At 42.3% G+C, this 15111-nt stretch overlaps 1 protein-coding gene across 1 annotated transcript in view; it reads left to right on the top strand.

The window, feature by feature from the left end:
• The window catches only part of LOC143923842 (histamine N-methyltransferase-like), a 63680-nt gene that overhangs the window by 31826 nt on the left and 16743 nt on the right, over nt 1-15111 (top strand). Inside the window, exons 2-3 of the mRNA XM_077447761.1 lie at nt 9774-9970; nt 12277-12329. Coding sequence (XP_077303887.1) covers nt 9783-9970; nt 12277-12329 — 241 coding nt within the window. The 5' untranslated portion in view covers nt 9774-9782. The remainder of the gene's footprint in view (nt 1-9773; nt 9971-12276; nt 12330-15111) is intronic.

Genomic DNA, 15111 nt, shown 5'->3' with positions numbered 1-15111 from the left:
TGGGTGTAAACCCTCTGGGACCACTTTTACCTACATGTAAGCCTAGATTAAGGCTTACCTGTAGGTGCAACAAATATCTCCTAAACCTACATGATTTAGGAGATATTTGCAAAAGACTGGCACCGATGTCTACAGCGCATGCGCTGTAGACAGCGGCGCGCATGTGCACTGAGCATGCCGCTGCTAACTGCATTCATGCCGTTAGTGGCTGCTCCTGCACGTCACCACGGCTCCGGCCAGTCACAGCACCAGAGCCATGATACCCAGAATTCACTCCGGGATAGATGGCGGCGTTGGAGAAGAACGAGGGTCACTTCAGAGGCTTCCATCTCAGGTAAGTTATTCATAATGAGCTATGGAATTAGGAATAGGAATTATGGAATGTCCAACTTGAGTGACAAAACCAGGGACAACTTCCTCTCTATATGCAGCTCCACTTGATCCTCTGTAAAACGCCAACTGATTATTCTTTTAGTAGTTAACAGTCTCTGTTAGATCAACAACAGCCCCTTAAAGGTTAGGAACTCTCAGTCCCTTTGGAAAGTGGCACAATGTGTCATGAACTGCTTCCTGGAGTATCTGCAACTGCCCTGTAGATTGATTTAAAAAAAAAAATCCCAGAAGCCACACTCACAGGAGTATTAATTTATCTTAAACTAGCCGATTCATCTTTTCAGAAGGGATACCCCCCCCCCCCCCCCCCCCACGATTAAAGCAAGGGGCTAATGAGAAATATAATGGGTGGAGCAAAGGAATGTCCAATGAAAGCAAGTGAGGGGAGGGTCAGCCACGGCATATGTTAATGCAAATTTAGCTTTATTTATGAAAAAATACACATACAATATATCATTTAAGTCCATTCAAGGCAACACAATAACCCTATTGAGGACTGTGCTCCTCCCATGTACCAAACTATAATTTAAAACCATACTGCAGTAATAAACAATGTTGTCATATAAAAAATGCTAAGAACAAAATAGCCCCGCAGCTCCATGCATGGGTTTCCTGTCTCCAAGGAGGGATAGCACCTGATGCTACTAATTAATTCTCTTCTAGGTGTAGCGTTTCCTTCTCAAACTAGTAGCCCATTTGGCAAGTATTGTATGTCCATACACAAGAATGTATGTAAATATTTCCACAGGGGGGTCATATGGATAGAAGCAGAGTTAGTAAACATTTCCATAGACGTCAGAACATATTGCCAGAGTTTGCAGTCCTGATATGCCAATCAGGTGATAAAAGTCAAAGGTTATATATTGCAACATTCGATATTGAAAAATACGTATAAATTCCATAAATCGGCATACTCATGGCTTCTCACGTGTTTAGAGAGAACCCAGTTAATGTGTGGAGCACAATGATAACCATTCACGGCAACATAAACATAGATTGATGCGTCACGTCAAGAGGTATCCACATGAATCCAAAGTAATTATCATAAGAGGAAAGGAGGGAGAGAAAGGTAAGTCTAACTCGCCCATTGGGCTCTCATCGCTCGTATATCATGGATGCTTCAGCCGTAGGTAATTTCATTCCATATAGCCTCTTAAATGGAAACCGTGGAGAGAGGCTGTGACAGCAATGAGCTGAACGCTGGTAGTGTCCGTCAGCGATTCTGGTCAGCAATGAGCTTATCATAAGTATCCGGTCAGGTAACTGGTCAGGTGTCCAGTCAGATTGTGTTGCCTTGAATGGACTTAAATTATATATTGTATGTGTATTTTTTCCATCAATAAAGCTAAATTTGCATTAACCTATGCCATGGTTGACCCTCCCCTGCCTTGCTTTCAGTGGAAATTCCTTTGCTCCACCCATTCTATTTTTCAAGTTCCCTGTAGACACTGGTCCCAGCACTACTATTGCAGGAAACGCTAGCCCACCTGGCTGCTTCTTCACTAGTCTACCCAACTGACTATCCAGAGATCTCCCAGGGCAAGGTAGGGAAGATTAAAGCATGCCGATTTCTTCCAGAGAGACCTGCTACATGTGGCAGTCTCTCCCCTTGAATGTCCCTTCACTGTGCTGTAGTACTCACACTGTCCTCCCTGCTTCCGCTGCTTCTCAGGGAAGACTCCTTTCAAGCTTTTCCTGTTCGTGAGGATCCTCCCAGGCCAGCAACCAAACCCCGGCACGAGGCAGAGCACCCCCTCAGACTAAGAGGTTTGCCTCAAGGGCCACTGACAGTCTCCTCAGCACTATATCTCCATCTTCCACGATAATCCCTTCCCAGCATGACTCATTCCTATTTAAGGGCTCACTTAGTCCCCTGCCAGGCCCACCTCCTGGGGATTGGCTAAGCGCCCCTAAATATGCAGAACAACCCTCCGCCCTCTAGTTTCCAGAATGTTCTCTAACTTTCCAGAACCAGGTGGAGGCATCAGAGAGCTGTCTATATATGAGTCATGCTGCCCTGGACTCTAATAACCCTGACCCAGATTCAACTCACAGGGTTTAAACAGGAGTCATAATATAGATATGTGAAACCTTGTGAGCTGCTATGTTAATTTAATTAAAGTTTACAGCACTAAACACACTTCCAAAACATGTGAATTAACAAACTAGAATCAGAATAAGTGCAGCTCTAAATACAAAGTATCCCCGGAGGGATATATAGTGCATTAAATAAACAATATTATAAATAAATAAAGTACAATATGCTAATTTTCACAATGTGTTCTTATATAAACCAAACAAGTGCAATGTGCAGATACAGGTGAAACTCGAAAAATTAGAATATCATGCAAAAGTTCATTAATTTCAATAATGCAACTTAAAAGATGAAACTAATATATGAGATAGACTCATTACATGTAAAGCAAGATAGTTCAAGCCGTGATTTGTCATAATTGTGATGATTATGGCTTACAGCTCATGAAATCCACAATCTTAGAAAATTCAAATATTACATGCAATCATTAAAACAAGGATTGTACATAGAACAATATCAGACCTCTGAAAATTATAAGCATGCATATGTACTCAGTACTTGGTTTGGGCTCCTTTTGCAGCAATTACTGCCTCATGGAAGCTATCAGCCTGTGGCACTACTGAGGTACTGGAAGACCAGGATGCTTCAATAGCGGTCTTCAGCTCTTCTGCATTGTTCGGTCTCTTGGCAGTGCCCCATAGATTCTCTATGGGGTTCAGGTCAGGCGAGTTTGCTGGCCAATCAAGCACAGTAATCCCACAGTCATTGAACCAGGTTTTGGTGCAGTAATCCCACAGTCATTGAACCAGGTTTTGGTGCTTTTGGCAGTGTGGGCAGGTGCCAAGTCCTGCTGGAAAATGAAGTCAGCATCCCCATAGAGCTTGTCTGCAGAAGGAAGCATGAAGTGCTCCAAAATGTCCTGGTAGACGGCTGCGTTGACCCTGGACTTAATGAAGCACAGTGGACCAACACCAGCAGATGAAATGGCTCCCCAAATAAACACAGACTGTGGAAACTTCACACTGGACTTCAAGCATCTTGCAGCGTGTGCCTCTCCATTCTTCCTCCATACTCTGGGTCCTTGGTTTCCAAATGAGATGCAAAATGTGCTCTCATCAGTAAAGGGAACTTTGGACCACTGAGCAACAGACCAGGTCTGTTTTTCTTTAGCCAAGGTAAGACACTTCTGTTGTTTGTTGTTCAGGAGTGTCTTGACAAGAGGAATATGACATTTGAAGCCCATGTCCAGGATCAGTCTGTGTGTGGTGGCTCTTGATGCACTGACTCCAGCCTCAGTCCACTCCTTGTGAAAGTCCCCAACATTTTTGAATGTCTTTTTCCTGACAATCCTCTCCAGGCTGCGGTCATTCCTGCTGCTTGTGCACCTTTTTCTTCCACACTTTTCCCTTCCACATAACTTTCTATTAATGTGCTTTGATACAACACTTTGGGAACATCCAACTTCAATTACCTTTGGAGGCTTTCCCCTCCTTTATGGAGGGTGTCAATGATGGTTTTCTGCACAACTGTCAGGTCAGCAGTCTTTCCAATTATTGTGATTCCTACTAAACCAGACTGAGAGATCATTTAAAGGCTTAGGAACCACTTTGCAGGTTTTATGGCTTAACCAGTTCCCGACCAGCGCACGTCGATGTACGTTGGCAGAATGGCACGGGCAGGCAAATGGGCGTACCTGTAAGTCCCTTTAAATTTGCCACCCTGCCATCGGGAGCGCGCTTGCTGGTCGGGACCCCCGTGAGTCCCGTCACGGGTCCCGCGGACTTGATCGCCGCGGGCATACCCGCGATCGTCTCATGGGGCGGCCGAATGAAGAAATGCTGTTGTAAACAGCATTTCTCCATTCTGCCTAGCAACTAGTGACGCTGATCTCTGCTCCATGTGATTGGAGCAGAGATCAGTGTTCACTAAATGAAAGCCCAGCCCCCCACAGTTAGTAACACACCCCTAGGTACACTTAACCCCTACACTGCCACCCACTGGTTAACCCCTTCACTGCCAGTGTCATGTACACAGGAATCACTGCATTTATATAGCAGTGATTACTGTATAAATGACAGTGGTCCCAAAAATGTGTCAAAAATGTCCGATGTGTCCGCCATAATGTCGCAGTCACAATAAAAATCGCTGATCGCCGCCATTACTAGTAAAAAAAAAATTATTAATAAAAATGCCATAAAACTATCCCCTATTTCGTAAACGCTATAACTTTTGCGCAAACCAATCAATAATCGCTTATTGCAATTTTTTTTACCAAAAATATGTAGAAGAATACATATTGGCCTAAATTGAGGGAAAAAAATGTTTTTTTTATATATTTTTGGGGGATATTTATTATAACAAAAAGTAAAAAATAATGTGTTTTTTTTCAAAATTGTGGCTCTATTTTTGTTTATAGTGCAAAAAATAAAAACCGCAGGGGTGATCAAATACCACCAAAAGAAAGCTCTATTTGTGGGGAAAAAAGGACTTCAATTTGGTTTGGGAGCCACGTCGCATGACCCCGGAATTGTCAGTTAAAGCGACGCAGTGCCGAATCGCAAAAAGTGGTCTAGTCTTTGACCAGCAAAATGGTCCGGTCTGTAAGTGGTTAATTACCTGATTTAGAGTGGGACACTTTGAGACTAGAAAATTGCACCTTTTCATAATATTCAAATTTTCTGAGATTGTGGATTTGGAGTTTTCATGAGCTGTAAGCTATAATCACCACAATTATGACAAATCACAGCTTGAACTATCTTGCTTTGCATGTTATGAGTGTATCTCATATATTAATTTCACCTTTTAAGGCCTCATGCACACGAGACGCAGTTAAACGCGCGTTCAGATGCAGTTGGACAGTTTTTTCAACTGCACCTGAACTCATTCAATGTTATCCTATGTGTCCATGCACACAGTCTCGTTTTTTTGCGTTTATATGCAGTTGCGTTTAATCACGTTTTTCCAGAAGCAAAAAAATGCGTTCAGAGACAAAAATTTCTGCGTTTCAGACGCAAAACGGGGCTAAACGCGGCTAAACGCGGCTGAACGCGGCAACCGCGTTTAGCCGCGTTTGCGTTTATATGCGTTTTTAAAGGTGACCTTTTTTTTTACATTAAAAATCTCAAAAATGATTGCAAATGATGAAAAACCATTAGAAAAATATTTTAAACAATTGCAATTGCAAGTGGACAATCCACAACTTGTGGCAAGTGACGTGGCAAGTGGACAATCCACAACTTGTGGCAAGTGACATGGCAGGTGGCAAGTGATGTGGCAAGTGGACAATCCACAACTTGTGGCAAGTGACGTGGCAGGTGAAGTGGCAAGTGACGTGGAAAGTGGACAATAGACAACTTGTGGCAGGTGACGTGGCAAGTGACCTGGCAGGTGACGCGGCAAGTGACTTGGCAGGTGACGTGGCAAGTGGAAAATCAACAACTTGTGGCAGGTGACTGGCATGTGACGTGGCAAGTGGACAATCCATAACTTGTGGCAGGTGACGTGGCAAGTGACGTGGCAAGTGGACAATCCACTTGTGGCAGGTGACGTGGCAGGGGACGTGGCAAGGGACGTGGCAAGTGGACGATCCACAACTTGTGGCAGGTGATGTGGCTGGTGACGTGGCAAGTGGACAATCCACATCTTGTGTCAGGTGACGTGGCAGGTGACGTGGAAAGTGGTGTGGCAAGTGGACAATCCACAACTTGTGGCAGGTGATGTGGCTGGTGACGTGGTAAGTGGACAATCCACAACTTGTGGCAGATGGCATGGCAGGTGACGTGGAAAGTGGACAATCCACATCTTGTGGCAAGTGACGTGGCAAGTGGACAATCCACAACTTGTGGCAGGTTATGTGGCAAGTGATGTGGCAGGTGATGTGACAAGTGGACAATCCACATCTTGTGGCAAGTGACGTGGCAGGTGATGTGGCAAGTGGACAATCCACAACTTGTGGCAGGTGACGTGGCAGGTGATGTGGCAAGTGACGTGGCAGCTGACGTGGCAAGTGGACAATCCAAAACTTGTGGCAGGTGACGTGGCAAGTGACGTGGCAGGTGACGTGGCAAGTGATGTGGCAAGTGGACAATCCACAGCTTGTGGCAAGTGACGTGGCAAGTGGACAATCCACAACTTGTGGCAGGTGATGTGGCAGGTGACGTGGCAAGTGAACAATCCACAACTTGTGGCAGGTGACGTGGCAAGTGACGTGACAGGTGAAGTGGCAAGTGACGCGGCAAGTAGACAATCCACAACTTGTGGCAGGTGATGTGGCAAGTGACGTGGCAGGTGATGTGGCAAGTCACGTGGCAAGTGGACAATCCACAACTTGTGGCAGGTGATGTGGCTGGTGACGTGTCAAGTGGACAATCCACAGCTTGTGGCAGGTGGCATGGCAGATGACGTGGAAAGTGGACAATCCACATCTCGTGGCAAGTGACGTGGCAGCTGACGTGGCAAGTGACATGGCAAGTGGACAATCCAAAACTTGTGGCAGGTGACGTGGCAAGTGACGTGGCAGGTGACGTGGCAAGTGACGTGGCAAGTGGACAATCCACAACTTGTGGCAGGTGACGTGGCAGGTGACGTGGCAAGTGAACAATCCACAACTTGTGGCAGGTGATGTGGCAAGTGACGTGGCAGGTGATGTGGCAAGTGACGCGGCAAGTAGACAATCCACAACTTGTGGCAGGTGATGTGGCTGGTGACGTGGCAAGTGGACAATCCACAGCTTGTGGCAGGTGGCATGGCAGATGACGTGGAAAGTGGACAATCCACATCTCGTGGCAGGTGATGTGGCAAGTGACGTGGCAAGTGGACAATCCACAATTTGTGGCAGGTGACGTGGCAGGTGATGTGGCAAGTGGACAATCCCCAACTTGTGGCAAGTGACGTGGCAAGTGGACAATCCACAACTTGTGGCAGGTGCCGTGGCAAGTGACACGGCAAATGCAAGTGTACAACTGCTCTCTATGCTGCTGCTGCTCACTCTGATCAAAATAGCAGAAATAGTTAAAAAAAATGCTTTGAGAGCTTGGGGAGGGTCTACATGATGTTATCTTTATAAACGCGTCTAAACGCAAACGCGTCTAAACGCGTCTAAACGCGTCTAAACGCGACATGCAAACGCGGCAAAACGCGCGTTTCTAAACGCGCGTTTCAGCTTTTTTTTGACAGAGGTTTCATCTGCGTCTCGTGTGCATGAGGCCTAAGTTGCATTAGTGAAAGAAACGTTTGCACGATATTCAAATTTTTCGAGTTTTGTCTGTATTGTTCTTATAGTGTCCTTATGAAAATCAATCAATGGTGAAAAAATAATGGCAATCCATTATATGCATTGTGAATAAACAATCTCTCTACAATTACCCACCCGTATATGTGTTTCCCAAACTCCTAATGCTTCCTCCACTGGTTGTGCCCTCACCTTATAGTCTTTTTAAAGGTGCCTTTAGAAATGATTAATCCAATGCTTCTCATAAAGCACTATTGCCAGATCTGATTGCTTTGCATGTGGTCGATGTGATTGGAGTTCACGAGGAGCAGCAAGGAGGTTTAACCCTTTGACCGATGTGACTGGAGTTTACGGGTAGCATATAAGGAGGAGGAATACTATTCAAAGCATTTCAAAGGATTAATCATTTCTAAAGGCACATTTTAAAAAGTCTATAAGGTGAGGGCACCACCGATGGAAGGAGCACTCTGAGTTTGAGAAATACCTTTAAGGGTGGATAATTGTGGAGAGATCGTTCATTCACTATGCATATAATGGACTGGCATGGTTTTGTCACCATCAATTGATTTTCATAAGGACACTATATGGACCACATCTGCACATTGCACTTTAGTATTTATCATGTTGTTTGATTTATAGAAGAACACAATAAAATTTGTGTATTGTACTTTATTTATAATATTGTTTATTGGATGCACTCTATATTCCTCAGGGGATACTTTGTATTTAGCACTGCACTTATTCGGATTCTAATGAGTCAGAATATGTTTTACCTTCTCTGACACTAGTAGAACACTAGAGGGTGCCACATTATTAAAACCCCACTCTGTAATCAATGGTACCCCCTGCCCACTAGTTCAAAGAATAGGCCACCATCATTCATACTGTTGAATCCATGCATTCCATCACCCTGGCTCCCCCTCCCCTTTTTTTCTTTTCTCCTTTCTCTTTTTCTTTTCTCCCCTCTCCTTCCTCATCACTTCTTCTCTCTCTTGGGTGACCCTATGCCTCTACAATCTAGCTTCCCTCTGTCTAAAACTATGAAGTGTCCATTCATACAACGCAAGCAGAATGCACATGGGTACTACCTGATCTGGTGAGGTGAGAAGCTCAGTGATGTTATACTAACTTGCTTTCAAACAACTCTGCTTCGAATTGTATCTCCGTGGCTTGTATCTATGTTTGGTGTGACAAGGCACCTTTGGTGCTTTCGTTGTATTGCATTTTGATGGATACTTTATCTTTCTATACAAATAAAGGAATAGGCCACCAGTAGCAATTAGAGACATGCCCATTTACTGTTTAATGCTTTACATTCAAGTAAACAACATCAATGCGTGCACATCAGGGCACTCAAATTCTGATAGTGGACATCAATACTCTCCCAGGTCAGGCACTCTTTCCTATTCCTCTATCCCAGTCCTATCTGGGGTTTCAGGACTCCTTTGAGTATTCCCTCGCCAGTAAATACAAAACACCTGAAAGCATTACATACTTGAATGGCCCCACCAGGTCCCATGAGGGCCAGCTCCAAATACAAATTGTTCTCTCAAATATTCCACTTGATCTTCCCTTTGCAACTCAACTCACTTTTATATATACTAGGGAAGGGCGCCACCTAATGGCCAAACCAAGAATCGTGCTAGCTCCTGGTTACTCACAGCTTGGGGTCCTTATTGGGTTGTCTGCCTTCATGATGTGGACATTTCCTGTTAAAGAGCCACCTCTCAGAAGAGGACTGATGTCATTACAGGGGATCAGTGGGAGACAGGTGGTCTCAGGGCATCTTTGGACTGGATTAGCAGACCCCCAGCACTGGAACTGATGGTGGTAAGAAACCTGGATGGGGGATTTATGTGAGTATTGCTGGCTCCACCAGGTAAGGGGGGGGGGGGGGGGAGACCATCAGTATAGGTTAGAGGATGGTAGGAGGGGTGGTAGAAAGTTAGTTTTATTTCTGCACTTACTTGCCTCCCTTGTGTTTCTTTCAAGTTGTAAAGTTGGGAGCTATGGTTTACATAATCTAAATGGAGATTGCAGTCTTTTTATAATATTTTGTAGAGATAAGTGAGCAGCCTAGTGTAATTCGTCTATTTTATATTTTATTTTACATAGGCTGTACCAATGATGGAAATAGCACCAGTTCTTGTATCAGACAGTGCAGACTCTCCAGACCCAGAGATTACAGGAAAACATATGTACTCTGATGAATCTTACAGCATGAAAGTTGTGAATTTTGCCAATGTAATGTCGAATGAGAATGACAATGTCAAGCAATTTTTCAATACAAAGATACCAGAACTGGTCTCAGGGTAAGTAGACTGGCATATACTGACGTTAAAAGTAGATGGATGCAAGGAGACTATTCCCCACAGAGGTCCCTAATGCAAATAGAAAAAATGGACTGTCTCCGTACCCTGGACATATTACACATTTAATAAATAAAGGTTTACGTTTTATAAATACATGATTTACAATTAAAAACAAGGTATCCAGATACAGATAACAACAAAAATTAGCAGAAATAAAGATAAAGCCGTAGGAAGTATACATTACACTGATGTTAGATATACTCCACGATGGAACATTAGAGATGTAGTACTTCTCAGTGCACAGACATCCTCTACATGTTTCGCTGACTTTTACTGCTTCTTCAGGAGTAACAGTACTAAATAGAGACATTAAAAAGTAATGAAATCATAAAATAGAACAGAGGATACACAGGCCTAGTGCATTATCCTCTTTAATAAGTAAAACAGAGGCAAGTATTCACAAACAAAAGAAAAAAGGATATACCGCACTGTGACTAATATATAAGAATAATGGCTGCCAACAAAGCTGTAGACAAAAAGCAATGTAAATGGATAAAAAAAATGTGTAGCGCTAATATTCTATCAGGTAAGTGGTTTATCAATGTAAAAGGTGGTGGTGCCTTCAATCACATTGTCTCCATTTGGAATTTTCCACCTGGGGTGCATGTTCCTGTCTGAGCCTTTTTTTGGATTATTCCTTACAATCTTGGACTTGACATATGCTTTTATTTTCTTTGTGACAATTTAATGCACTTTATTTTTATGTGTTTATGGTTGTATATATATTTTTACACTCCAGTTAGCACTTTCACTTAGTGGTAATTCACTATTTGATCATCTTCATTGATACACCACTTACCTGATAGAATATTAGTGCTACGCATATTTTATCTACAAGTATTCACAAACAAATGCTTGTATCACAGCTTTCCATAAAAAAAAAAAAAAAAAAAAAAAAAAACAACATCAGCTCAAGTCCATGATGAGACTTCCACATCAAAAAATTGAATACTAGCAGTGTAATAGGCTAACGCGTTTCAAGGCTTCCTCAGAGCCCAGGGCTTTGAGGAAGAGGTAAGCCTCGAAATGCATCAGCCTATTATACTACTGATATTCCTTTCTGTGATGTGGAAGTCTCATCATGGACTTGAGCTTGATGGGGTTTTTTCTGGAAAGCTAAGATACAAGCATTTGTTTGTGAGCATAATACTTACTTCTGTTTTACTTATTAAAGACTTATATTGAGGATAATGCACTAGGCCTGTGTGTCCTCTGTTCTATTTTATGATTTCAGTGTATTCAAATTTCCCCAGTCTTTGGCAGCAAAGTGTTACATATCCAGATAAGGCAGGATAAAAGTCTAGAAAGGCATCTGGGTCCACCTTTAAGTTAGAACTGCATGATTCTGGCTAAAATGAGAATCACAATTTTTTTGCTTAGAAGATCACGATTCTTGTAGCGTAACATCATCTTTCACATTATACAAAAAAAAAAATCAGGCTAACTTTACTGTTTCGTTTTTTATTTATTTATTTTTTATTCATTAAAGTGCATTTTTTCCACAAAAAATTGCATTTGAAAAACCGCTGCGCAAATACAGTGTGACATAAAAAATTGCAACAATTGCCATTTCATTCCCTATGGTCTCTGCTAAAAAAAATGATATATATATGTTTGGGGTTCCAAGTAATTTTCTAGCAAAAAAAATACAGATTTTAACTTTGTAAGTGTCAGAAAAAGGTTTAGTCTTTAAGTGGTTAAACTTCTCTCATTTACTGACCGAAGGTCATTCCTTTGATCTAAGAACAAAAACATACATTTATAGTTATCTACCAGCACAGACACGTGTGAAAAACTTGGCAGGCTCCACATTTTTTGTTTTGTTTTTACAGCTGAGGGAGGAGAGAACTCTCTACACTTGTTGTTACATGAATGAATCTGTACAGAGATCCTTAGGGGTGGTTGAATCGAGATCACGATTTTTTTCAACGATTATTCATGCAGCTCCACTTTAAATGCAGGAGATTGTTTGTTTGTTTTGATCTATTAAAAAAAGTAATGTTTTACCCTCCAGTAAGTTTAGACTGCAATGCAGTAAAGTCGACTTCCAACCAATTAGATTTCACCTCTCATCCACTCAAAACAAACTCAACAATGAGGGTGCTTTACTGTTGTTCACACATTGCTCTGGTCTCTTTATCAAAATACCTTTCTCTTGCCAATATCAGACTTTTTTGACAGATGCTCCGCTATTCTCCTCTGGAATGCAGAAGACTGATGGCGGCCATGTTTGTGTTCTCTTTCAGGACTACAAAAGAAAAATCGCAGTATAAAGTCCTAGGCATTGGGAGTGGACCTGGTGAGATCTTGTTCAACTTGCCAATATATACAAAATTACTTAGTGAACAGCAGTGAAAAATATTGTATACTGGCAGCTGTATAGGGTTAATACCTGCAATTAAAGTATTTGGTGTATTAATCCCTTTTTATAATGTCAGTTTATATATTTTTACATTTTTATTTATGTTTTTCTCAATAACAGTTGGGAATGATTGTAATTAACTAGTATATTTTTAAACCAAATTGACTATCCTTAGGTGTGTACCACTGACCCCCGAAGGAGCAGCTGGTTTTATTGGGCTTACCGTTACCTTCTGCACCTCGTATGCGTCTAGGGGTTTCCCGTGGTAGATGTCCAAAAACTATAGAGACTGACGACAAAGGGATTTTTATTTGCAAAAAACATAGTTAAACAGTCTCTCAGTATAGGATTAGAGGGTTTAGGTGGAAAATCCAGGTACTCTTAGTGTCAAAAACGGTATGAAAGAACTCTCTTACTTTGAATAAATCCAGAGAATAGCCATTCACAGCTGGATATTCACCCTAATCGGATAGTCCTTCTCTCACCTGTCCTAGCAGCCAACAGGGTGCTTGAGTCAGGAACAAGTCTCTGCCACAGACTTTGTTAGAGAACAGGAACAAGGAAACTTGAAAACTTGTAGAACGCTCGTGTGGTACCAGTATCTTGCAGCCGGTCCGGCGATACCCACGAGATTGGATTCGCTAAGGTCCTTCAGCTTTACCAGGCTCTTTTTGAGAAGCCAACCCTTGCGTGGCCTTCTCCCCAAGAGTCCTGCCCTGGATAACTTCGAAGTTGCTGGGCCTCTCCACAACTTGAGACGGCACAGGACCACCTCCGAATCCTTCCTTTAGTTTCCTCGCCTCGGGCTAGCCAGCCCCGAGACATAAAGTCAGGTGGATCCGCACCCCAGGCCATAGGCGTCCTGGGGGCTGGTCAGGATGACCATGTTGTCAGAACATACTTCTGGACCGGAACCCTGAAACACGTGACATACGCATCTTAAGTACCCTCTCCCAGAAAGCACAGCAAGAGTGACACTCCCACTGGGCGGGCTCAGAGAGAAAGTAATCTTAAAGTACCCAGACTGTTTTACCATGCCTGCCAGAAGCGGCAGCGCATGGCTAGGCAGAACACCCTGTAGTCTAGTCAGACTGATGCTGAGGTCAAGATTTGGAGTAATTAAACCCAAACCAAACTGCGGTTTAGATTAAACTTTTAAATTTCAAAAACACATAGCGCACGCTCTTCAGGAGCCGGCGCTACAGGTGATTAAGCTAAATAATGATAAGCGCAACCTCTAAAGTGATAATGCAAATAGCAAGTAAACACGTGATGCATTAAAAAGAAAGTGAACACAAAATGCTCCAAAATATTAAAACATTAAAATAAAGTGCAAAGTGCTGAATGTTCAAAATTCAAAGTCCAAACACATAAAGCCAGAATGGATCCTGGATAAACAAAGAATTCTTCCAGAACGAGTAAAGTGCTTTTTGTAAAGTGCTTCTTAAGGGATCCTCCTTAAACAATGAGCTCACAGAGCGCTTACCTTATCGGTAGCTGAAATGGGCACGTAGAACTCCCGGACGTCCAGATGGCCCAAAAATGATCATCCAACCACGGAATAACAGATGTACAGCTTATATATTACATGTATAAGGAAAGAGACAGATCTGGCGCTATACCTTTAAAATTGAAAGTTAAATAAAAATTGGAAAAATAAAGAAATATGTGTACTTCTATTATTTAACCTCTATTGTGATTAAATAAATATATATTTGTAAGGTGTAACCAAGTGTGCCTGTCAAAGCCACATTCTAGTGTATAAAATATCAGTGAAAATTAAAAATAAATCTAATTATATCCGTGCAAATTTGTACCAATCCTAAAAAGAAAAATGATAACCGTGCTAAAATGATACCAATAAAAATATATGAATCAAATAATGTCCATGCTTAATTGTGGTAAAAAAAATAAAAATAATATATATATATATATATATATATATATATATATATATATATATATCAGTGTATACAAGCCCAGTATACAATCATTACTCTAAAGAGCTACTAGACTATTAATTTGTGACAATACAAACAAATGTATCAAAGGTGCAAAACTATTAAAGTATAAAAGTCTCTCATAAGTAGTCAGTAAGTCCTCAAATGCACAGGTGCAAGGAAGCACTAAAAGTTTCCACAAAGTCCCAAAAGATTTGTACAGACAGTTCGTGCAGGAGATGTGAGGGTAAATGCTGAGTATCATTCCAGTGTACGTGACAAAAAAATTGGTAATGCCCTCACCAGATACCCTGCCCCTGCAGGCAGGGCCGCTGTTAGAAATCATGGGGCCCCATACAGCCTACCTGACGGGGCCCCATTGACCCCGCCCACAACCCATCCTGGCTCCGCCCATAACCCCACCCCTGCCTCCACGCTGTCAGGGCAGGAGGCAGGAGCTGGAATATTTTACATTTACAGCGCCCCACCAATCATAACTGCATCTGAATGGGAGAGATGTCAGTGTTTTGACATCTGTGCCCATTCAGTTTGTGTCTTCATACGGAGCTTTCAATCAGGTCTGCATGAAAAAGGACCTAATTGCAAAGCTTGGGTGAAAGGTTATGAAAGGAGAGTGGTTTGGGGGTGGTAAAAATGCAGCTTGGCTATGTATTTTTACTGTCCCTTCCCCCATCACATGTGTAAAAGTAGCATCTCACTATGTGCTCATGGTCATTATCATTATGATGATCAGAGCACAGCAGGTGCTGTGTGGCTCT

This window comes from Lithobates pipiens, unplaced genomic scaffold, assembly GCF_037356315.1.
Source record: "Lithobates pipiens isolate NorthernLeopardFrog02 unplaced genomic scaffold, aLitPip1_a1.2 Scaffold_22, whole genome shotgun sequence".
In the NCBI taxonomy this organism is placed as follows: Eukaryota; Metazoa; Chordata; class Amphibia; order Anura; family Ranidae; genus Lithobates; species Lithobates pipiens.
This window is presented reverse-complemented; position numbering and strand designations above follow the sequence as displayed.